Below are 24,862 nucleotides of genomic sequence, written 5' to 3'. Positions count from 1 at the left end.
TCAAACTGCACAGTTCTAGCAACCCAGAGTTCTGCTTCTGAGGACACTGAAATGAGTATAGTTGCCATCTATAAAAGGTTGGGGTTATACTAGGAGTATTTCTGATACCTCTAAAATCATTTTTAGATCTGTCATCCATAATTAATGTGGAATTCTGCAAATGGGCATGGGGTGTGGATACTTTATATGTATGTATATCTTTGTAAAAGCTACAGATTTTCATTCAACAAGTATTTATTTAACATTTTCTTTCTTACTCCAGAATTGTCAAATCTTAGGTTGGATGACTCAGTGATATGTGGACTTCCTGTCTTTTTTGGACATTGCCAGTAGTAGGGAGCTCATTCCGGTTTTGAACATACCAGAAAATTAATGTGAAGGAAAATTTTTTAAGGGGGTGGGAGAGAATTTTAATACATTCACCAAATTAAATGAAAGGACAACATACTGTAGACACAACTTAAGACAATTTAGAATCATAAACAAAATGTGAGGTAGACCAACTAGTGAAATTCACCAAATTTTGGTTAAGAAAATTTTACAGTAATAAAGGAACACAGGTACCTCCTTTTCTAAAAATCACAAAAAGCAATTGCATAAATTACAGCCAAAATAATTGAATACAACAATTCTCATTCTAATTTTAGTTTACATTCAGTATTAACCTGTGTGAACTGTCCTACATGGCAAGGTTCAACAGGTCTATAGATCAATTATTATGCAGGCCTAGCAAACACATTCATACCACAATGTTCTACAGGATGGCAAGGCTTGAAGCTGAACACACCAAGGTATGTATTAACAAATCATGGTGTCCTATGCTTGTGCAATTTTATCCTTAAAGGAGAAGGACCTAACATTCTCTAAAGAATTATACTGATAAGGTGATTTTAAAAGATCCAAACCTTAGTAGTACAGGCATTGAAAAGAATAGGCAGGTCAGTTTGAATTCTCCATCATTGGGATGATGGTCTTTTGGCTTTCTTCTGGCATTTCTCTTTCACAGGGTTAAATAGTATTTAAGAGATCACAGTTAATTTGATTTTTTTTTTTTTTTTTAGAGTACAGCCCTAACATGGAGTACCTGCCTCTAAAGTTACTACTTTAAAAAACGCGCTTTAGACTTTGAAGCCATAAAGCCAGAAGAAACCCTGAGAGGCCATCTGCCCCCAAGTACAACTGTTTGGAATTATTTCAAGTATCTTATTTGCTCTATATAGTAAATATTATTGGAATATTGCACAAACAGTGGGTTTCTTGATATCTGCATTAGGCCCTTTCAACAAAACAGAAACAATTGAAATACATTCATATCTTAAATCAACCTGCTTCAAAACGTACCTCTTTACCAAAAATTCTGCTGTACTAAAATTAAGGAGTATTTTAAAGAATACATAAGGCAGATCCTCTTTGAAGGACAATTAAAAATGGGGTTTAAAGGAATTGTTCATTTCAAAATATATTTAAAGCATCATAAGTAGCTATATTAAAACCAAGAGATCTGCAAACCATTTTCAAATTAGTACATTCCATCTTTTCACTACTGTAAACTCCTTGTTATCACAAGCTAATAAAGCTGGTCAGTTAACATTTTTGCTCTAAGTAAATGCAGGCTTAGTCAGCCCCCTCTCAGTAGTTTCAGGCCAAAATAAGAGATTGATTCAAGTAAAAATGGCCATTTTAAGTGGTACGTATGGGCTAATGAGAAAAATGTGAAGAGATTGTTTAATGATGAGAACTGGAATAATAATTTAAGCAAACTTCCAATTGATTTAGTTTGTTCTAGAACATTTTCTAAAAGTCTGGTTTTGATTACAATATATGGTGAGAAATCTATAGAAACTTACACTGTTGATACTGAACAAACACCCCCTGCTGATTTTAGCGAGTCAGAGACCTTTAATGGAATCTTTCTTACTCCTCACAAAAGAATCACGGATAGGATTAAAACAGTTCTCTCCCTCTCTGGCTCTCTTTCCCATTTCAGCAATTTTTGTGGTGTTGTCTATGTAAAGGTAGCTAATACTAATTCAGTGTATCTTTTAAAGGAAGCTTCGCTTGAGGCCCTGAAAAGAATCAAACTAGTTCCACTCCACACAGAACCATAGCCTGACATTTAGCTTTGCTGGTGCCAACTGCTTAATGCCAACCAAACAGGGTGGGTATTGGGATGACTGCTAAAAGCTTCTTAATTGGTCAATTACTGAATTAGGTTACCCTTGTACAAGATTAAACTGTTCCATGTTCTCACAGACATAGTGTGCTTAGAGGCTGGAGACATTTTTAAAGAATGAAAAAAGCAAAGGAATTTCGGCAAGGAGAAACTGCATAAATGCATACAGTGCCTGCTCTGCATTTACTGATTTGTTTGTTCGGTTTAAATAGTAAACTTTTAACTCCTGTGGAAATTTTGCCAAAAGTTTCAATACATATAAGATTATAAATCTTAAACTAACACTGCACAGAGAAAGACAAAGCTACTTTTTTTTAAATACAAATATCTTCTACATTCTATCATTTCAGACCCCTGAGTAATACTGTACCAAAGTACAGATCTGAAGAGAAACTGAGGGTTCAGGCCTCAAACGTTAATCTTCAATTAATTCCACACCAGCGGTGTGAGTCTCATGTAACACATTCAGGCTAGCTAATGCCAAGAGTCCGTTTTCCCCCTAACATAGTGTAGTAGAAAAAACAATGCAAACTCCATGTTCGTTCTCCAAAGTGTATCCTCCTCAGGCTCCTGTGGCAGACCATGTCTTAAGTAATTGCAAAGCTGCCTAGGGTGGAGTTAACCTGAATATAAGGTCCTGACAGTGGAACTAAAGGAGAGTGATACCCCAAAAGACCTGGGTCAGATTGGGGTTGGAGGGGGCGGATTTCTTTGGAGAACAAATATGTTGCACTTTGCTCCACAGTGATTGTACTTTAAAGGAAAAAAAATCCCAAATAATTGTTTCTGCCCCACCCTACCTAGGCATCCCTTTGCTATTTTTGGTCTTTTCAAAAGCTCATACATGGCGGCCAGTAAGAAAGTAGAGGGGCTTGTCGTCGCTGCTGTTAGCGGTTTGAAACTCGTCCCGGAGGCGGAACTGCCACTCATCCTCTAGCTCTAAGCGGACAATTGTTTGGCGTAAGGAGCTTCTGTCTTGGCAGATGACACACAGGGTAGCACCTTCAGAAGAAAGGCAAAAATGCATCTTAAACTCAGGAACTGAAATTATAATAAAGAACCTACCATCTTTTTCTGATCATGTGCTTTAAGCTAACACATCTGAGAACCAACATAGAGGTAAAAGTAACCTATCACAATTATTCATTATAATTTTATTATCTTGAGTAAGTAGTATTATAAATTCAAAAGTTTAAGAGAGTAAAGTGAAAAACCTCCCCTTCTCCTATGGTACCAATGTTCTGTGTTTGCAGTGAAGGGGTTCTGCGCCTTAGCAGCACTGGATAATTCTGTTCTGGGGGGCTATTCTGTTCTTATAAGATGGTTTAGCAGCATCCCTGGCTTCTCCTCACTATATGCCAGCAACACCCTCCAGTGTGGCAACCTAAAATGTCTCCTGCTACTGCCAATGTCCCCTGGGAGGCAACCCCCCGCCCCCCCCCCCCCACACACAACACACTGTTCCAGGTGGATTTTATGCACATATAAATACACAGTAGCATCTATTCTTAAATTCTACGTATAAGAGAAATCCTATGGTATTTGTCTTTCTCTGACTTACTTTACTTAGGATTATATGCCCTCTAGGCCCATTCATGCTACTGCAAATGGCAAGATCTCTTTTTTATGGCTGAGTTAGTCCATTGTATAATAGATACATCTTCCTTATGCATGTATGGAGGGACACTTCGGTTGCTATCGAAAATAATGCTGCAGTGAATGTTATGGTGCATATATCTTTTGAATTAATTGTTTTGTTTTCTTTGGGTAAATCCCAGTACTAGATCATATGATTAATCCTATCTTTAGTTTTTGAGGAAATTTTATACTGTTTTCCATAGTGGCCTGTCCATGATATTCTGAATCTTACTTTCTTCACTGGCCTCAGAGGTCATCTTGTCATGATTATTTGTGATGCTTACTTTGCAATTTGTTCTTAGTGCATACCTGCTGAAGCGACTTTACCTTCTAGACCAGAATCACAATTCATTAACCTGTTTTTATTGAAATTAGGTTATTTGAGAAGAATTATTTCTCCTTACATTGCATCATTCCTTTCTTACATTAATAGTGGGAAGAACAAATTTAATGTGGTCACATTTCTGACTATTTATCTGCATTTTGTCTTGGTAAAACAACAACTTGATTCTGCCCCTGCCCCAATTAAGGAAATCCTGGCCCTGGTTTAAAAGCAAGGTATTCAATTTACTGGCAGAAACCATTGTTAAAGTGCTTTTTTATATGTTTGACCGCCCTATTTTGTCTCAGGAAACAATGGCATTCACAAGCAAAAGACACTAAGTTTGATTTACCTTTGAGAAAATTAAATTTCTTCAGAAGATCAGCACCTACAAAAGAGTCACAGAGGTACAAGAGAAGTCCACTGAAAAACACCCCTTCACAGCTGACATTGCTGGAGTGGGGTCTGGAGCTGACGTAGCATATGGCCACCTGGAATTATCAAGCAGACATAGCATGGGTATGTCAAAAAGCAAGCAAAACATCAGTACTTCAGCTGAGTGAGCCAGTACCTTCCTCTTTAGCTGTTTCAGGGTAAGGTAAAGGACATAAATTTTTTATTGAAACCTTAATAGGTTGGTTATTTAAACTCTGCACCTCTTAGTGTGCCAAATTTTAACCTACTTAAATCTTGTTTCTCTTAATAAAGGACAGTTAAGAGAGAATTAGTAGTAAGAAACAAAACAGGCCTCTCCACCTAAACATCTTTATAAAATGAAAAACTGCCTTCCACAAAGGCAGACAAGATTAAATGTTTAGAATAAGATTTTTTAATTCTTATCAATAATCAGCTTTTCATTTAGATACACTTAAATTTTCAGACAGAAGCTTCAAGCAGTATATGATTTTCAGTAGGTAGAGCCTAATGCCAGGCTTGAAATCAGAACCTTGAGATCAAGACCTGAGCTGAGATCAAGAGTTGGACACCTAACTGACTGAGCCATCTGAGTGCCCCCAGCAGTGCATGATTTTTATTTATTTTTAATTATTATTTTTTAAAATATCTTATTTGCATACACACAAGAGAGTGTGAGCAGGGGGAGAGGGAGAAGCAGATTTCCTCCTGAGCAGAGAGCTTGACACAGGGCTTAATCCCAGAACCTTTAGATCGTGACTTGAGCCAAAGGAAGCCACTTAACCAATGGTGCCCAACCAATCTCTCTCACAGGGAGAGAAGATAGTTGGGAGACCTTGAGAACAGTGAAATGGCTTAATGTGTGGACCTGGCCACTTGGGTCCAAATAACTGGTTCCTCTGCTTACTAGCTAGTAGATGACATTGAGCAGCTTCCTTCCTTTTATCATATCTCCATTTCCCTGTCTGAAGAAATAACAGTAGTACCTGTTTCATAGGCCTGTCTTGTGGATAAATACTGTAAACTGCTTAGTAGGTATTCAGTGAGTGTTAGTTAGCTGCTATTAGACAACACAGTCTTACTACTACTACTATTACTACCTCTATCTAGAGCTCTGGACCCTGGGGTAGAGGAGTTTGGAAGCCTGAGTTAGACACATACCTTACAGAGATACCATAAAAAGCACCATTATACTTGATGGTTTTTAAGGTTCCTTCTACCTCTAAAATTCTACATTTCATGGTCCAACCCACAGTGTAGATTACTGAAATTTCCTAAGAAGGAGAGTGTAAAGTGTTTATACTGTTTGAATTAAAAATCAGTTTCCAGGAGGTCCTAGGGTGACTCAGTAGGTTAATCAGTTAATCTCTGCTTTTAGCTCATGTCATGATCCTGGGGTGCTATTGAGCCCTTCACTGGCTCCTTGCTCAGTGGGGAGCCTGCTTCTCCCTCTGCCCTTCCCCGCCCCCACTCATGTTCTCGCTCACTTGCTCTGCTTTTTGTCAAATAAAGAAAAAAAATCTTAAAAAAAAAAGAAAAAAATCAGTTGCCAGTATTGAATACTGTTGGATTTCAGTCTGCCAAGACTGTGTATGTCAAAACACAAGAAGGAAAAAAAGCCTAGGAGGAAAAAATTCTTTATAAAGAGGATATTATGTGTTAAGGAATAGAATGAAATATTTTTAAAACAATTCTAATAATTATAGGGGAAAGCTTAGTGCCAGAAGCCCTTAAAGTTCCAAAGGCCACCAGTAGTCAGGAGCTTAAAGGTATAAGTAGCAATTAAAAACAAAAAAACACCTGAGCGACGCCTGGGTGGCTCAGCAGTTGAGTGTCTGCCTTTGGCTCAGGGCGTGATCCTGGGATTGAGTCCCACATTGGGCTTCCTGCATGGGGCCTGCTTCTCCCTCTATGTCTCTGCTTTTCTCTGTGTCTCTCATGAATAAATAAGTAAAATCTTAAAAAACAACTGATGGAGAATTTTGAGACAGACAAGAGAAAGAATGAAAAATAGAAAACAATGGAAAAGAAATCGAGGAATGGGAAGTGGTGACGTGACAGCCATAAAAGTCTCCTGTGATCCCCTAAATTGTTCAGGAATCACTGAGCTCCTCTTTTGCTTAAAACAGTGGCTAGGACACTGTGTGCCTCAAGAACTGTGTCTTGTGAAGAAACATCACGTGACTATAATATGGCCTGATACATTTTGGGACAGCAAGCAACTACTACTGTCCAAGGTCATAGGAGGTAGGCTTCTAGGTGGAACTGAATTCTCAGCTAAGCTTTGTGTATTTATTGGCTAACTGGAGAGTTGAAATAGGTGTGGGGAGGGACAGTTGCCATCACATCTTGTGTGAGCCTTTGCAGTATGTCACAGGCCCTTTTTTTGTCTCCATTTAAGCTTTCAAATGGGAGCTAAAATGGGAAAGAAATGATTGGAAGTGGGTAAGAAAAAAGCCCAGTACTAGCCCTCTTCCCTTTACCTCTGGTCCAATGTTAAGGTAGCAGTCAATGGCCAACACAGGACTCTTGAAGTTATGGATGGCTTTGGGGAAGAGTTTGTAGGATGCGTGCTGAAGGAATTTCTCCAGGAGAAACTGTGCAGGGGCTGCCAGCAGTGTGTGTTCACTGTCGGGAGCACAGACATACTGAAGGGGCAAGATGGGTGCTAAACTCTCAGACACCTGAAATCAAAGCCGAGATTATCATGGGAATCATGGCTGTCACTGGGTGAAATGGGCAAGGAAAAACCTCACTGCATACTAACTGTTCCCAAATAATAGCAGCACAGTGACAGGGGCAAGACTCAAATGTCAGTCTGTCATTCTTAGGTTCTCAGGTTTTTCACCTTGGGAATAGGTGGGATCTAACCTAACACATGACAAGGGCAGGAGAAAATGAAATGTAGGCCTCTTTGAAAGTTACTGCATTTAGCAACGTTGTGAGGACCGTCAGGAAACCTTTCACAGTGCTGCTGAATACAGACGTCTTACATCCCATCCCACCAGATCCAAAAAACAAAAGCAAAGCGAGGTTTCTAAGCTCCACTGGGAATTCACATGTTATAAATGATTAGATACCAGTAAATCTCTTAACAGGTATTGATTAGTATTACTTTCTTTAAAAAGAAAAAAAAAATCTAGCAAAGGACCAGACAAGCATCTTAATTTCTCATGTATTACAGGATGTGAAAATGTTAAGATATGATGGAATTGGTAAGCCTCTAAAGAAAGGTAGATCTGTTGACTTTTCAAATCTTAAGTTTTGCTCTGGATGAATCCTCAGGGGAATGAGACTGCAAACTTGGCATTAAGAACTGACTCCCTTGTGTTACTTCCCTTTCCAGTCAAGTGATAAGTGCTTAATGCCTAATAACAGATAACGGGTATTAGTAAGAAATTGTCTTCCTCTCAACAGTAGAATCAAGCTTGCAAACTTACCATGATCTTTGGTTTAATGATAAAGTCCCTTTGCCCTCCAACCTGAACATGTTTCTTCATGAGACTGAAGTTATTAAAGCGGCAGATGAGCAGCCCACTACTATTTGTTCTCAGGTTAAAGTCAACATCTTCACAGAAATACCTAAATCATAATCACAAGGATAGGTCTCTGACTACCATACACACAACAGCTGTTAGGAGACAGACTCACATAGAATCAACCTTTCCTTCTCCCAGAGCTGGCCCTCTTAACACTGGCCTATGAATCCCCTGAGTTGGGCATTACAGTCATTAAAAGAAGGAGAAAGTGAGATGGCTTTGGCTGCAGATATTCCAAGGGGCCTTAGGTGTTCCTGAACTGAAACAGGACTGCATAGTCTATATACTTGTGGGACCCGAATGCAGAGGTGCTCCCAGTGTTAAAATCCTGGCTGCAAACAGGATGAAACATCTGCCAAATTTAAAAGACGTGAAATAGCTACAGGATATTCTAATGACTACAGGGTTAGGGGTTGACAATAAGACAGACTTTATGGTCCTGACATTACTTGCTTGGCCATCTCGGATTTTCTAGGATGGGGATGTTATTTATTCAGGAGGCAAGACCAGGGCTAGCCTGCTCATTCCTACCTGCTGGCTTCGCCCTAAAGGATCTAGATCTCTGGAATTTACTAACATTCAGGGAAAGGGGTTAACTTCTGAATTCTGAGGATGAAAGAGTTCACCTTCAGTGGCTTATGGGTCCACACGCTGTTTGTGTCGACGTAATAGTTTTTGTCTGGGTTTTAGTTCTTGTTGAATGATGGGATAGCTAAAATATGTTTTCTAAGTATGTTGTGTTGTAATTTCTATTATTTTAAGGGTCTGGGTCCGTTTAAGGAATTATAAAGGGGCACTTTGGGGCTTGTGATACCCACTCTCCCTCCTTTTCCATAAAAAAAGAGATAGTTTTTCAAAGACCAGAATCAGAGGAATAGACACATTATAGGGGTCAGGGCAGAAGCAATCAGTAGATGGCAGGCTTACTTGCCTCCAGGAGGCCTGACTTACCTGTTAAAGTCATACTGCACATTCTGAGTCAGGTCTATGTTAAGGAGAATAAAGTCATGCACATGGCACCTAGAAAATGGGGCTTTTAGGCTCTGAGAAGTCAGCTTGCTGCTCCATTTCTGTATGCCCAGGATTGCATAGTGGATGATTTTTGGTGTTGCTTCAATATGCTGCAAGACACTCTTCAAGGACACATTCTTACTGGAAACTCCTGCTTCCATGGGCTGGCTATGAAATATCAAGTTAGTTTAAATAAGAGGTCAGTATTACTGAAGAGAGGGTCTTTTATGAAGGGCTAACGCTACTATACAGTTTCAGTATCTGTAAAGGACGGATTTAGCTGGTTTACTTTATATTAGCCTGGAATAGAAAAGAATGTCAAGCCTAGTTTTCATGCTGCCTATCACTGCTACTTCAGCAAGCTGCCCTTCAGGATGCAGGAACTGCATCACCAGAGATGGGGCTCACCACATTCAGGCAGAGAAAGCCTGCCCATCTCAAAATGAATAACGAACAGGGCGTTCCCAAAGAGGGAGCCAGAGGTTGAAAACACATGGATATACCTCCCAGTGTGGTGATTATGGCATAATAAAGGCCTATTTGAAAACATCACTGGCTTCATATCCACAAGCGGAAACAGACACAGTGGGTGAGCTGGAAGTGTTTCAGTAGGGACACTACTAGTATTTTGGGGCCATGTATTGCATAAGACTTCTCAGGTTTAGCATCCCCTGGTCCTCGGACCCTGTTCACTGCCCCAGAAAGGAGAACCACTGATGTTGGTCCAACCCTAATCTTAAAGGTGACAGAACTGAGACAGAGATGAAATAAATTTCCCTTTTCATCCAGGTAGTTACAAAGTAGAGCTGGGGTAAAAAAAGCAGGTCTGATTCAGAAGCCAGTGGAGTTTCTAGTGCCTTACAACAGACTTTATAGCAAGACTAAGCCACGATGCAGAAATAGTACAGGAATTAATGGCACACTGAATATCTAAATTTTAAAAAGGGTGCTAGTGAAGGTAGTCTCCTGGATAATTGTTTTGCTCTGGAAAGTTATTCCTCTCTCATTTACTTCCATGCATAACTGTAGCCACGGAAAAGATCTCCCTTAGAGCATTGGTCATACTCCCCTAGAACTGGTTGGCAAGTCCCACTACCTGCTCTGATCTTGAACACTGTGAATGTTCCACAGAACACAGGAGTCGTCCATCACAACGATGAAAGGCCAGACACACTGGCGCTTAACTCCCAGTTCTTCCAGGCGGTTCCTCTCCAGTTCCAGATTGTGATAGGACAGCTCCTTAATGAGAAACCTGGCAGCACCTGGAAGGCAGCATAACCACAGCTGTACAGTCTTCACTCTGGCTTGACCCAAAGCCCCCAGACAGCTGCTCACATTCTTTACACAGGCATGCCTATTCACGTGACCATGCAGGGTGGGAGGGACAACCAGTTGTTCAGAGCAGTGTTCTCAAACGAGTAAAAATGAGAACCACTGAAGCAGTCTGTTTAAAATGCTGATTCCTGGAACCCATGATGGGTCTGATGAAGGGCCACAAACTAGAGCAGTCTTTGATGATGCAGATGATTCATGAACTACACTTTGAGGGGTACTGCAAGAATCCAGTTTCTCTGATGGGACAAAGGATACCACATCAGGGAAACACTTATTACTGGTTAGTTCCTTTTGCAGTCATGATAAGACATGTTCTCAGTCTTCGAAGCAGCCACTTGCCTGTCCTGCTGTAGGAAGTAGCCAGGGTGGCAGTACGTGGACGTGCTGCTTATACTAACGTACCCCCTGCTTTAAGATACTTTTAGGAGATTAACAGCAATGTCTTCTTTGAAGAAGATTCTGGAAACCGGCATCCTTTTCCTGGATGGCTTTTTTGCAAGAGGCAGTATGATATGGTAAAAGACCAGAGCCAAGCTGCCTACATTTAAATCCTGATTCTACCACTTTCTAGCTGTGTGACAAAAAGTAAACTCCCCTATGCCTTGGCTTCTCCAGTTGTAAGAAGACATGATAATGTCCACTTCACAGGATTGTTGTATGGTGCTCAGGACAGTGCCTAATATGTGGTAAGTACAAGGTTTTAGAGATTATTAAGATGTTGATCATCAGATCCATTCATGTTGTTGCAAATGGCAAGATTTCATTCTTTTTATGACTGAACCATATTCTGGTGTGTGTGGGTGTGTGTGTGTATATATATATAGTATCTTTTTCATCTATTGATGGACACTTAGCATTATTTATAATAGTCAAATTGTGGAAGTAGCCTAAGTCCAATAAGCCAGTCAGAGAAAGACAAATACCATACTTGTAGGTAGAATTTAAGAAACAAAATGAATGAAGGAAGGAAGAAAAAAAAGACAAACCAAAAAATAGACTTAACTAAAGAGAACAAACAGATGGTTACAGGGAAAGGGAGGTGGAGATTGGGTGAAATAGGTGAAGGGAATTAAGAATGCACTTATCTTGATGAGCACTGAGTAATATATGGAATTGTTGAATCACTATATTGTACACCTAAGATAAATATAATTCCATATGTTAACTACACTAGAATTAGGATTTAAAAAAAAACAGATAATCATTATCACAACCAAATTTTACGAGTGGGCCATCCAAAAATGAAACGAAATGTACGTAATGAAATGAAGAGGATAAAATTATTAAATCTATGGAGGAACCAGAAGAGCAGTTTGAGCAGATCAGGGGTACTATTAGGGATTTAGGGAAATCTACCTTCCAAGAGTATGTGTATAATACTTTGTATTCTCAAAATATGAGAGGCCCACAACTAACACTGTAATGGTAAAAGACTGAAAGCTTTTCATCTAAGAACAAGACAAGGATGCCTACCATTACCATTTCTGTTTAATACAGTACTGGAAAACTTAGCCAGAGTGATTATGCAAGAAAAAGAAATAAGGCACTCAGGTTGGAAAGGAAGAAGTAAAATTATCTGTAGGCAGCATGTCCTTATATGTATGTAGAAAGCCATAAATATCACACACAAACTGTTAGAAATAATAAAAGTGAATTTGCCAAAGTTGCAGATACAAAACTAAAAAAATCAGTTGTGTCTCTATACACTAACAATAATCTAAAAGGAAAAATTAAAACCATTCCATTTACAGTTGCATCAAAAAGAATAAAATGCTTAGGAATAAACGTTTAATCATATATATGAAAGACCTGTACGTGAAAAAGTACAAAACATTGCTGAAAGAAGATAAAGATGATACAAGTAAATGGAAAGACGTCCATATTCATAGATTGGAAGATGCAATATTGTTGAGATGTCAATATTACTCAAAGTGATCTTCAGATTTAATGCAATCCCCAAGATCTTAATGATATGCATGTGTGCATAAATTAAAAAAAAATCCATCCTTAAATTCATGTGGAATCTTAAGGGACCCTTAATAGCCAAAGCAACCTTGAAAAAGAACAAAATTGGGAGGTCTCACAGCTGGCTGATTTCAAAACCTACCATAAAATGACAGTTATCAAAACTCATACAGTGGGATAAGAGTACAGAGCCCATCAGTATGCCCTTGTGGTTTTGGCCCAGCCCTAAGGGCCTGTATGGTCAAATGATTTTTGACAGTTTCTTCAACAGATGGTATTAGAAAACCTGGATATTCACATGCAAAAGAATGAGGCTGGATCTTTACCTTACACTACCTAAAACTAAAATGGATCAAAGATCTAAATGCAAGAGCTAAAACCATAAAACTTAGAAGAAAACAGACAAAAAACTTGCTGTTGTATGTAGCAAAGATGTGTTGGACAGGACACCAAGAGTACAGCCAACAAGAAAAAAACTGGACTGCATCAAAATCTCAAATTTCTGAGCAAAGAATGAGAGAAAACATTTTCAAATCATTAGAAGTATAAGATCGAGAATATATAAAGAACTTCCATAAGTCAACAACAACAAAACTAAACAGGGAAAGGACTGAATAGACTGTCTAAAGTAAATCTACAAATGGCCAAGAAGCACATGACAAAATGCTCAACATCACTAATCATTAGGGAAATGCAAATCAAATCACAGGAAGATAGCATCTCCTGTGCATTAGGATGGCTACTATCAAAAAATAAGCAAACAAAAAATTTTCCCCAAACTCAAGACAGACAAAAATCAGAAAATATTTATTGCTAAGGATGTGAAAAAACATTTTGCGTTGTTGGTAGGAATGTAAAATGATACAGCCGTTATGGAAAACAGTATGTCAGTTCCTCAAAAAAATAAAAACAGAATTACCAAATGATTCAGCAATTCCACTTCTGAGTATATACTCAAAAGAATTGAAATCTGGGTTCTTGAGGAGATACTTGTACATCTGTGTTCATAGCATTATTCACAAGTGTCCCATCAGTGGATGAATGGATAAAGAAAATGTGTAATATTACTCAGCCTTAAAATTAGGAAGGAAATTCTGACCATGCATGACGTAGATGAACCTTAAGAACATTTTGCTTAGTGAAATAAGCCAGGCACAAAAGGACAAATACTGTATGATCAAGCTCACACAAGGTACCTCAAGTAGTCAAATTCAGAGAGACAGAAAGAACGGTCCTTGCCAGCCAAAGGGGGATAGAAGGGGTTAGTCTTCAATGATGTGGAGTTTCAGTTTTGCGAAATGAAGAGAGTTCTGGAGATTAGTTGCAAAACAATGTGAATATGTTGAATGCTACTGAACTGTACACTTAAAAATGGCTAAGATGGTAAATTTGATGTTCTGTTTTTTTGCAAATAAATAATTTGCATGTATTTCATTTTCATATATGTTAGTTTCTCCTCAAATTATTACAAAATGACAAAACTGGCAGCAAATCTAGTCAGATCTGTGATGAGGAAATTCACCTCAGGATCGGTAAGGCACAGAAGGGGGTAATTTGAGGATCATAATCACATGGAAAAATACTTGAGTTAGTTTGGGGATATGTGGTTTTGGAGAGGACAGAGAACCAGAAATATGTAAAAACCTTAATTCACTTGACATAAAGTGATAAACATGGAAAACTGTATTCAAAACCAGTTTTTGAACGAATTTTTATCCCTTATTAAGGCTAAAGTTTAAGGACATGAAAAGAAAGGGAAGGGAGAACAAGAAGAGAAGACACTTTAAATGGAAGGAAGGGAGAGAGATGGACATATCAGCAGAGGGATAGACAGAGTAGGGGGTGGGGAGGAAAGGGGAGGCCCTGGAGAGGAGGAGTGTAGATTGAGAGAAACTACTTAGGTCTCATCTGCATTTGCTCTGGTTCTGGGCCCTCTAATGTGTCAATTAGCAGCTTTTATCTTCAGCCCTTCCGGGACCGCACGGGGTCAGACACCCACAGGAGCAGATGGGGAAGAGCCACCATGCAGGAAGTGCCCAGACACACCTCTGAATCCAACTGGAGGTTCCCTGCCTCCCACAGCTCTGTCACGTGCTCAGATAACCATGTGCCCCTTTCCTGACTCAAGGGCCCATTGCTCTTAATCTCCATGGAGAAAGGCAGGAAAGACTTCTTCCAGGCGCTTTTAAGAAGACCGCCATAGGCCGTAATGATGCTTCCAATTTCTGGTTGTACAGAACCAACCCCCTTGGAACTTGACGTGTGCCTTTAAAATGATTAGCAAGGCCTTGGGCACACCTCCATGTCCCTCCCGAGCACAGTGAACCGCTGGCTCCCTTCCTTCTCACTGTTCCATTCCTGCTGTGGTGGGTGCAGCCCCGGAACACTGGGAGGAACCCGAAACCCTGCCCGGGCACTCTACACCAAGGACTTTTTCAGTCACTAGCCCTCAGAAGTTAGCAATTCTGAAAAACTGCAGATAAGGAAAAGGAAAACTCAAATTTAAAGAACCACCAAAAGTCCTTTGGTCAGGAGGACAAGACTTCAGAGGCAGGAGAACCTTTGACAGTCTCATGTCTGGAAAATGGAGTTCACTATCTCTCTCCACCCCTCCCTGCGTCCCAGGGGCCCCTTACCCACGCCTGCGTTATTGAACATGCCAGGAAGCACCAGCATGATGTGGTTGGGCCAGTACTTGCGGTACAGTGGCATCTCATATTCTTTGACCACCAGAAGATGCAAGTGGCTGATGCCCTCCATGGCGTGAAAAAGGTTTAGGAGTCCATGCTCATGGCGACCACTGGAAGGAGTGAAAATAGGGCTCTTGACTGCATTCAAATTCTGCTGAAAGGGAAAAAGAAAAGAAAAGAAAAGAACCAGAGACCAAAAAGGGAAATTAAAACCCTTAGATTTGAGAAGTTTAGAGAACCTGATCTAGTACCTTGGGCCCATCAGTCTGAAAGCAGCATTAGCACCCAGACACTGTCACCCACCTTGTCTGAAACCAGCGGCAGCCGCATGCTCTCCAGGTGTTTGCCCTGCTTGCTGAAGACAAAATGACTCTCTTTGGATTTGGGAATGATGAAATAGAGCTGCACCTCCTCTCCCAGCATAGAGGAAGAGAATGTGAATGCATGAAGGGTGGAGTCAGACATCTGTATTTGTAAAGAAGAAAGGAAGGGGATGTAAGTGAACTTCTAGACCACCTGTTAAGGTTGTTTTTGAGGTAAGCAAACTAACCTGAACATGCACATGCCACCAGACCAGGCTGTGCCTATAACGTCAAAAGAGTTGGAAAGGCAAACACTTCATCCTTTAGTAGCCACCACTGACCTGAGAGCCAAGCATCTTGCCCCTACATAGCTTCTCTGCGGGTAGAGAAGTTTCTGTTGCTTGCACTGTCTTTGGGTTCCTCATGTTCTTAGAACCACTACTGCTCAATCTTACGCAGAGGTTAAATATCCCTATGAGATGTCCTGCTCTCTGAACATTTTCAAAGGTGCCCAGTTATAGGGGGGAAATTACTCCCATCTAAATGGATCAGGCTAAGTGAATATCATTTTTCTAAGTAAAATATTACGGCCAACATCGCTAAAATGCCTCTGTGGCCCCACCTTTCCTGGTTATAGTAGAAGCTGAAGAAGTTTGAACAGCCACTTAGCCTAGAACTTTTCCAGGAAAAGACCATTTAACTTATTGAAACCAAATATAAATCTAACTTATTTTTAAAACTGCCAGAAAGTTGGAGTACCTGGCTGGCTCAGTCAGTAGAGCATGTGAGTTGATTTTTGGAGCCACGAGTTCAAGCCCCAAGTTGGGTGTAGAGCTTGAAAAAAAAAAAAAGTAAATTCTTTTTGCAATGAAGTTCACATGCTCGGGGTGCTGGGTGGCTCAGTTGGTTAAGTGTTTTGTTTGTTTCAGGTCATTATCTCAGAGTTGTGGGATGGAGCCCCATTAGGGCTCTGTGTTCAGCATGGAGCCTGCTTGGGATTCTGTGCCTTCCACTCCCTCTGCCCCCCCCCCCCCCCCCGCCGAAAATAAGTACATCTTTAAAAAAATAATGGAGTTCACATGCTCTCTCAGTAACCCAGCTCAGTGAATAATTATATAAAAGTCTTTATGTGCTTTATAGTACAGATAGTATTTGGCTTTATTGAAAGGATAGCATCAATTTTCAGCAGCAGCTAAAATTCAGGTAGATTTCCCAATAGTTTTAACCTAAATATTACATTTCATAGGAAAATAGTATTGTTATTCTTCCCTTAAATTCTAGTTCATTCTGCTTGTGCACAAGTGTGAGATTACTTATATTACATTCTATGATTACAATCATAGAAACTATATAAACAGGATTTTTTATGTTTTCTAAAATCTTATGATTTATAGACCAGGGACTTGGTCTATAAATATATAGACCAATATATAATATCTTCTTATATTTTGTAAAGCATTGTGAGTGGATTATAAACTACCCACCCAAAATTTTCAGGAACATCAAGAAAACAAATGGGACAAAGAAAAGTAACTTGTATTAGAAGAGCAGGATGACCAATCCAGTTTTTCAGTATATTCCTTCTAGCGCCTTGTGGGAAAAGGGTGAAGACCTGGTCCTCCAGAGCAGAAAGCAAGTTTGGGGTGGGGGGAAGTCCAATCAGCATGTCCTACAGGAAGGAAGAGTTGTTCTAGGTGTTCAGAATCAAGTCATAAAAATCAAGACGCTAACGTGGGAGAAAGCCACATAGAACTTATTCCCCACATAGGCTCTGGATTCCTGTCATTTGCTCCCTTCCTCACCTTTTGTGTTTACAGATGCTCTGGCCGGAAAGAAACCAAAGACTGTGGGGTATTGGCTCACCTTCTGTGTTCCTACCTCTCACATCTCTCTAAATAAAAGATCAATATTGACTCTTGACTCCTCTTTATGCCTATGGATCGAAACCACTCCGCACTGGAGTAAGAAGAGGACTCAGTCCTGGCAAATCAGCAGACCTGTTCACGGTTCAAAGGGCACACATCCTATGGATTTGTTAGACAAGGGGCACCATTTTTGTCAACAACACAAAGGCAGTGGTGGTGGTGGGGGGAGATCCTTTCACCAAATATACCATAATATCTAGTTTTTTTTCAGGATCACAATGGCTAACCTAAACATGACATATGTAACCACTTTGAAGTGACTTCAGACACAAAAATTCAAGGTTCTTTCTCTTCCTTCTCCTCCTCCTGCCCACAGTCCGAATAAGCTAAGAAGTCATTTTAATTAATTGCTTCACACATTTTGCTCACCAATGACTGGCTCCATCTCATAAATCAGGTCGCCTCTATCTAGGGCCTGAAATCGGGAGCCTAATTTTTAACATCTTATAAGAAAATCCATGTTGGGTAACAGGCAAGGACAAGGGGGCCACACCTGGGCAGCAGAGGTGAAGTCCATGTACTGGTGGCACTGCTCGCAGTGGTGGAAAGTGTTGTAGGCCGCATACTTGGTCAGCATCATGGACATGGTTCCTCGTTTCCTGGGCTCCTCGGCTTTGGAATCCTTTATTGCTTCTGCGTATAAAGGGGCAAAAAAAACCTTGCCATGTTATGCATGGAGCCCCTACTCCAGAAAGTCCCCCACTCCCCGAAAGGCTCTTCCATGGATTCTGTAAATTTATGCCCTGAAAGTCAGGTATGAAAAGTAACAGGTGATAAATACATGTGTGAGAAGAGAAAAGTAGAGAGGAGCATCCTTTAAACTCTCTCACCATGAAACTGCCCCACGCTTCCTGCCTCGATGTAGCTGCCCCTCGACCTCGACCTTCAGAGAGACCCACCTCGCTCTGTTTGCACTGACCTTGTTTGACTCCTGCCAGCTTCTCTGTATACACCAGGCTCATCAAACTGTACTTGGGATCGTGCACACTGACGTCAAAGGGCATTTTACTGAAGCTCTCGATGTCTGGCCAGGGCTCCCCCTCTGACTGGCTGACTTCACTGCTTTCGCTGTGATCTGGGGCAAAAAGAAAGAAAGTGCGCAGAGCAGGTACACTGGCTGGCCTCCCAGCCTCCCTCCCAGGTGTCAGCGCGAGAGGTTTTATGAAACATGAATCCCAGATGGGTGGACAAAGGCATTTCTGAAAAATGATCTCCCATGTCCCAGGGCAGAGGGGCCCCCAGAATTATCCCTGCAGGCCCACGCTGGGAGGGACCCCCTGGCCCCAACGTTAACCTCTACGCATCTGGTCGACAGCCCCCTCCCGCTGTCTAGACTAGATCAACTAGTCTCCCATCCCAGCTGCCCAAATCACCTTAAAAGCTTATTTAGAAAAAAAAAAAAAAAAAAGCTTATTTAGTTTTGGGTGACCTAAATTCTTCACAGTTTTAGCTGCAGGGTTTTATGATACTGACAGCCTAAGAGATTTTAGGGATGCATTGAGCAAGATTCCCAGTGTCTGCTGCATGAGAATCACCTAGGAGCTTGTAAAAAAAAAAATCCCTGTGCTTAGGCCACCACCCCCACAATCTCCTTTAGTACCCAGACACCTATCACGGCATTTAAAGCTGCTTAAGTGGCTCCAATTTGCAGTAGCCCTAGGTCTGAATCCAGGCTGCCCCTCACTACTTTACACCTGCAGGTACTGCCATCAGCCTCCAGGGACCCTGGGTTATTGTAAGGATTCCGTTGAAAGTGCTTAGTGGCAGGCTCATGGTGGGTGTCCAATAGAGAATATTTATTGATACTGATAAAATTCATAAGATCCAAAAGCTTAAGACAACTTTCCAAGGGAGAAAGAGAAAAGCTTAAAAAAAAGCCTAAAGATTACAAGTACAGCTACTATAAAACTCTTTTTAAAAATATAAATAAATATAAATAAAATATAAATTTGGGGCACCTAGGTGGCTCAGTGGTTGAGTTTTTGGCTCAGGTCATGGTCCCGGGGTCCTGGGATCAAGTCTCACATCAGGCTCCCTGCGGGAAGCCTGACTCTCCTTTGCCTATGTCTCTGCCTCCCTCTCTAGGTCTCTCATGAATAAAAAAATAAAAAAATACCCAAAGCTTGGGGCACCTGGGTGGCTCAGTGGTTGAGCATCTGCCTTCAGCTCAGGTCATAGTCCAGGCTCCCTGCTCAGTGAGGAGTTGTCTTCTCCCTCTGTCCCCCCAACCCCTGCTGCTGGTGCTCACACTCTCTTAAATAAAATCTTTAAAAAATAAAACCCAAAGTTTATTCTAGTTTTTTTTTAAAGATTTTATTTATTTATTTATTCATAGACAGAGAGAGGCAGAGACACAGGGAGACGGGCTTCCATGCAGGGAGCCCGACGTGGGACTCGATCCTGGGTCTCCAGGATCACACCCCAGGCTGCACGCGGCGCCAAACCGCTGTGCCACCAGGGCTGCCCTAGTTTTTTTTTTTTTTTTTTTTTTTTTTTTTTTTTTAATACTGTCATGTCTCTCCAGAGCACCATCATGTTCATCTGCACTAAAACCAGGTAGAAGGAATAGAGCCAAAGTAATAGGACTTGTCACTACACAGGCCAGGTTTGCCTGTCACACTTGTGAAGGTTCTCACACAGCGAGTAAAGCCCAAGAGCAGTGCAGCGGGATCTGAGGAGAAAATTAAAGGTGCCATTCTCTTGAACCCAGGGGCTTTGCGGGAAGGTTGGTGAGGTGACAGGTCCCTCATCCCTAGTCTGTCCAGCTCTGCCTTTGCCCCAGCTCTTGGTTCCAGCCTCCTCCAGGCAGCCCTGAGTGTTTCAAGGCCAACTTAGAGCTCTGGGTCCCCTGTGTGGTGGGCCTGGGTGTCTGGTGCAGCTCAGGCTGGGGACACCAACAAGAAGAGGCAATGGGAAGATGGGATTGTGTGTGTGTGTGATCATGAATATGAGCTGGCAAGGAGTGGAAATGGGGCTGAAAGTGATAAGATGATTAAATGTGGCTGATTTTGCCCAGTCTTGCTCTGAACCCAACTAGTCCCTTGGGCGTGTCCCAGAGTAGGTCCAACTCTTTAGGTCAAGCAAGTGGGAGGAGATCCGAGGGCCAGTCTGACAGAAGATGCCAAAGCCTTTCCGTTTTCCAGACTCCTCCTCTCTGAGCGGCTGGGAAGAGCTTCCACCCGATGACCTCTGCTGCCCCACCCCGTCCCCTCCAGCTCCGGCCACTGCTCCACGACGTGAAGCCGCAGTTTGGAGGCGCCGCCGCCCTTAGCTACAGAGCTGGTGCAGGCCGATCCCTGCTCACTCTCCGGCTCTGCTGGACCTTCCCACAGGTGACCGCTGGGGGCAAGGGCTGGGAAGGGGGATCCAGGGGAGGAATGGGAGATGATCCTCCTAAAAGCCAGCACCCACGGGCCTGTGAAGCAGTAGCTCCTGGTCTTACTGCGGACGTGAAGGGGTTTGCCTGTGGCGCTAGGTTTCGGGTCCGCACAAGGTTCTGATTTCAGGATAGTGACCCACAGACCTTCGCTCAGAGCCCGCGGTTAAAACAGAAGCTCCTCCCTCTGGGAAACCGGCGAGTGTCAAACACCCCCGGGACCCTAAGCAGAACGCCGCCCGTCTAAGCAACCAGTGCCCCCACTAGGGCTTTGGAAGAGGCCTCTTCGCCCTGCGTCCCGCGGGGCACGGCGAGGGGAGGCCCACAAGCGGAAGACGAGCGGCCACAGCGCGCCCTGGCCTCGGGGTAGCCCCGCACGCCCGGCACCGCGGAAAGCCCGGCGGCGTCTCCCATCCCTGCCCGCGCCGGGTTCAGGACTCACCCGTGTTGATCTCCCCCTCATCATACACATCCACCTCCAGGAGCCTGATGAGCATGCGGAAGAGGATCCTAAGGAACTGTAAATAGGAGCCGGTCTTTCCCACCTGTTGGAAGGATTTTTAATTGGGGAGGGGGGGGAAGAGAGACGAGGTTTCACACCTGGGCTCCGGGGTCTCTGCCCCCGAGAGGCTCGCGGCTCGGGGCCGGGGGTGGGGGGGCGGCCTACCTGGGGGGGGCCGGTGAGCAGCAGCCGCCGGGGGTGGCAGGTGCGCGCGCCCGAGGCGGGGTCGGGCTGGTTGCTGAAGTCGGCGTGGTGCTGCCGGGCCGAGGTCCACTGCCGGTAGTAGAGGGACTGCTCCTCGCTGCTCATGTCCTTGTGCAGCAGCGGCCGCAGGGCGCTCACCCAGGCCACGTCGGCGTGCGGCAGCAGCGAGGAGGACGCGGGCGGCTTGCCTCCCCGCGGCGCGCCCAGCAGGCTGTAGGCCGCCTTGGACAGGATCACGACGGGCGGCAGGGCGGCGTGCAGGCCCCGGCAGCCGCGGGGCGCCTGTCCCGGCCACGGCAGCGCGCGGGCGCCCGACGACGGCGGCGGCGGCTTGGAGGTGGAGCTGCTGGCCAGCTGCGGGCCCAGGGAGTCGCACTCCTGCTTCAGCGTCTCCCCGGCGCCCGCTGTGCCCGCGGACACCCCTTCGTCCAGCCCCACGCTGTTGGCCGGGCTCTGGAAGCCGGGCGTCAGGGACAGCTTCTGGGACTTGTCGGCCGTGCTCGAGGAGCTCACCCCGTTCTCCATGATGGAGCCTGAAAGAGGCCGGGCACAGCCATCAGCGCGGCTGGTTGCTCCTTCTGGCTCCCTCCCGGTGCTGGCCCGGCCGCCTCTCCTCTCCAGATCCCGCCTGCTTCCCGCCGCCTTCCCTGGGCCCGGTGCTCAGGGCGGCCTCGCGCTCCTTCCCTAAATCCTTCCCCAGTCTTCGTGCATAGTAAGTTATTAACCTCTCCTCGGCCCTCATTTGGATCTGCCTTCGGAGCTATTCCAGGACCTGACCCACGCAGGCTCCACGTTCAAGTCCTGTTCCAGGACACCTGCCTCCTCGTGGGGCCCGAGAGTCTCACACTTCTGGGCCTGGAGAGGTTCCCCAGGCTGTAGCCACTGCCACGGGTGCCCAAACCAGAGTGGGGAACGTCACCATGCGAAAGAGGCTGTAAGGCATCATCTATGCTCAGTGAGGTCTTGCTTTGTCCAGAGATCCCTGTGCATTTGGCCAATTCTTTTCAAATAGGTTTTCCTCTCGGACAGGTCAGCCACTCTTCGGTTCATGGACAAACTAAAAGCTCATATGTTCAGGACTGAAGGCCACCTCTGGGCTCAGAATGATGCTCACTCCCAGGCATGTGGGTCAAATCCCAACCTCAGGAGTTCCCAGAGGAAGAGTCAGTAACTGCAGGTTGTTGCTACCAAGTTACTGCACTTGCTCATCCGACTTGGGCGCCCTTCCATCTTGTATGAGAGCCTGCCTTTCTCCTCACAGCCCTAAGCTTTAGAGCCTGCATACTTTGGGCAGTGAGCTTCCCCAAGGACCCTGAGAGGCAGCCCAAGGCTGAGGGATGTGTGCTCCGTGGTGGGAGCACAGGCAGGTCAGGTTGTTCTCGGAGGGAGGGAAACTCTAAGCAGCAGAAGGCCAGCCGTTAACCTGTGTGCCAGTTAATCAGAGCAAAGCCCAGGCTCTGTGAGCCTTATGGAGCAGCTCTGGAAGGGCAGGGAAAGGGAGGGGTTCTGATTAAAAAGCCCCAGGAAGGAGATAAACACCCCCTTGCCTCTCCCTCACTGACAACAATATCCAGAAACTTCCAGATAAGATAGTTCCCCTTCCCTTCTGTTTCTCTTTACTGTCCCTTACGCCTCTTGCCTTTATTCTGAACTGGTCTCTGAGAAACAACTGGGGAGCCTGGAGTGATGGGGTGAAAGAAGGTAGAACCCTTGACCCCTGGCCAGCAGCTAAGCACATCCAGTAGAACACTCCTCATGTTCTTCCAGGCTGAGGGTCCCCATCAAGATAGTCCCTATCATCCCCAGAGACGACAGCCTCTTTGATTCCCACAGCCATCCAACAGCAGCTGCCAGGGTGGACAGACACACTAGTGCTGCTTTTGACCTGAAATTGTATGTGTGTCTGCATGTCTGTATTATGAAGACAAGAGGGGAGCTGGCTCTACTGACTGAGCCAGCTAGGTACCCTAGGGTTGTTTTTTTTTTTTTTTTTTAAGATTTTATTTATTTATTTGACAGAGAGAAAGAGAGAGCATGAAGAGTACATAAGCAAAGGGAAGGGGCAGAGAAAGAGGGAGAAGCAGACTCCTTGCTGAGTGGGGAGCCCAACCACTCTGGACTCGGGGCTCCATCCTAGGACTCTGAGATGAAGGCAGATGCTCAACTGGGCCACACAGGCACACCTGGAGGTTTTAAATTTTTTTAAAGATTTAATTTATTTATTCATGAGAAACAGAGAGAGAGAGAGAGAGAGAGGCAGAGACACAGGCAGAGGGAGAAGCAGGCTCCATGCAGGGAGCCCGACACGGGACTCGATCCTGGATCTCCAGGATCACGCCCTGGGCCGAAGGTGGCCCTGCCCTACGACCCAGCAATTGCACTGTTGGGGATTTACCCCAATGATTCAGATGCAGTGAAACGCCGGGACACCTGCACCCCGATGTTTATAGCAGCAATGTCCACAATAGCCAAACTGTGGAAGGAGCCTCGATGTCCATCGAAAGATGAATGGATAAAGAAGATGTGGTCTATGTATACAATGGAATATTCCTCAGCCATTAGAAACGACAAATACCCACCATTTGCTTCAACGTGGATGGAACTGGAGGGTGTTGTGCTGAGTGAAGTGGGTCAATCAGAGAGGGACGGACAGTGTATGTTCTCATTCATTTGGGGAATATAGGTGATGGTGAAGGGGAGTGTGGGGGAGGGGAGAAGGAGTGTGTGGGAGGTGTCAGAGGGGGAGACAGAGCATAAGGACTCCTAACTCTGGGAAACGAACTAGGGGAGGAGGGCGGGGGGTGGGGGTGAGTGGGTGATGGGCACTGAGGGGGACACTTGACGGGATGAGCACTGGGTGTTATTCTGTATGTTGGTAAATTGAACACCAATAAAAATTATTTTATTAAAAAAATTAAAAAAAAAAAACCCTGGGCCACCTGGGCTACTCCTGGGGGTTTTAATTTTTAACCTCTTCTCTATCCTTTGTTACATTTCTCCAAGTTTTCTATGTTCAATTTTATTACTTTCCTAATCAGAAAAGAAATGGAAACAGTGCTGCATTTGCTGTACTATAATCAGAAGGTAGTTCGTGCCAGGCACTGCCAGAAGCCGTACAGCAACTCTCTAGGAGGGGCACTGGCGAGCTGCCTGGTGGGTCCGCACAGCCAGTGGCCCCACGTAGCCTTCGGTCTACAACACTTGCCATTAACTGCTTATAAAAGTTGTTCACTTATTTATTCATTCAGACTAGTAAATACCATGCCAGGTGCTAAGCCAATGAGCACGAACTTACAGCTTTCGGATCTAGAAGCAAAAGAAGGCGTTTGTGTAAATATCAGATGTATAGTATCCATGGGCGATTAAGGGTGAAAAAGACTAGAGAAAATGGTGCAGGCTGGGGTGATAAAATTTGTTTATTAAACTTTGCTTATTACCAAGCTCTTCATGGAATTGTTTACCCAGA

The 24,862-nt window shown here is 43.8% G+C and overlaps 2 protein-coding genes across 14 annotated transcripts in view; one reads left to right on the top strand and one right to left on the bottom strand.

Annotated features, from left to right (window-relative positions):
* Nucleotides 1–1,324, top strand: part of ESCO1 (establishment of sister chromatid cohesion N-acetyltransferase 1) — a 73,261-nt gene extending 71,937 nt beyond the window's left edge. For all 5 annotated transcript variants that reach the window (XR_012032381.1, XR_012032383.1, XM_072829001.1 and 2 more), the window contains one exon: nt 1,062–1,324. Coding sequence is in view for 2 of the 5 variants with exons in the window: in XM_072829001.1 (XP_072685102.1) it covers nt 1,062–1,074 (13 nt within the window). In the remaining 3 variants the exon portion in view is untranslated. The remainder of the gene's footprint in view (nt 1–1,061) is intronic.
* The window catches only part of GREB1L (GREB1 like retinoic acid receptor coactivator), a 269,293-nt gene that overhangs the window by 11,933 nt on the left and 232,498 nt on the right, over nt 1–24,862 (bottom strand). For 4 of the 9 annotated variants that reach the window (XM_072828985.1, XM_072828990.1, XM_072828986.1 and 1 more), the window contains 12 exons: nt 21,358–21,929; nt 21,133–21,235; nt 18,234–18,389; nt 17,808–17,947; nt 15,391–15,552; nt 15,034–15,241; nt 10,194–10,359; nt 9,038–9,265; nt 7,988–8,129; nt 7,031–7,231; nt 4,486–4,624; nt 993–3,175 (listed from right to left, as the gene is read on the bottom strand). In XM_072828985.1, coding sequence (XP_072685086.1) covers nt 3,012–3,175; nt 4,486–4,624; nt 7,031–7,231; nt 7,988–8,129; nt 9,038–9,265; nt 10,194–10,359; nt 15,034–15,241; nt 15,391–15,552; nt 17,808–17,947; nt 18,234–18,389; nt 21,133–21,235; nt 21,358–21,929 — 2,381 coding nt within the window. In that variant the 3' untranslated portion in view covers nt 993–3,011. Of the gene's footprint in view, nt 1–992; nt 3,176–4,485; nt 4,625–7,030; nt 7,232–7,987; nt 8,130–9,037; nt 9,266–10,193; nt 10,360–15,033; nt 15,242–15,361; nt 17,059–17,807; nt 17,948–18,233; nt 18,390–21,132; nt 21,236–21,357; nt 21,930–24,862 lie in introns of those variants that run through there. The other 5 variants (XM_072828988.1, XM_072828987.1, XM_072828991.1 and 2 more) reach the window with 4 other exon arrangements.

The sequence above is a fragment of the Canis lupus genome, chromosome 6 (assembly GCF_048164855.1).
Source record: "Canis lupus baileyi chromosome 6, mCanLup2.hap1, whole genome shotgun sequence".
Lineage (NCBI taxonomy): Eukaryota > Metazoa > Chordata > Mammalia > Carnivora > Canidae > Canis > Canis lupus.
Note: the sequence above shows the minus strand (reverse complement) of the source record. Positions and strands in the feature narration are given on the sequence as shown.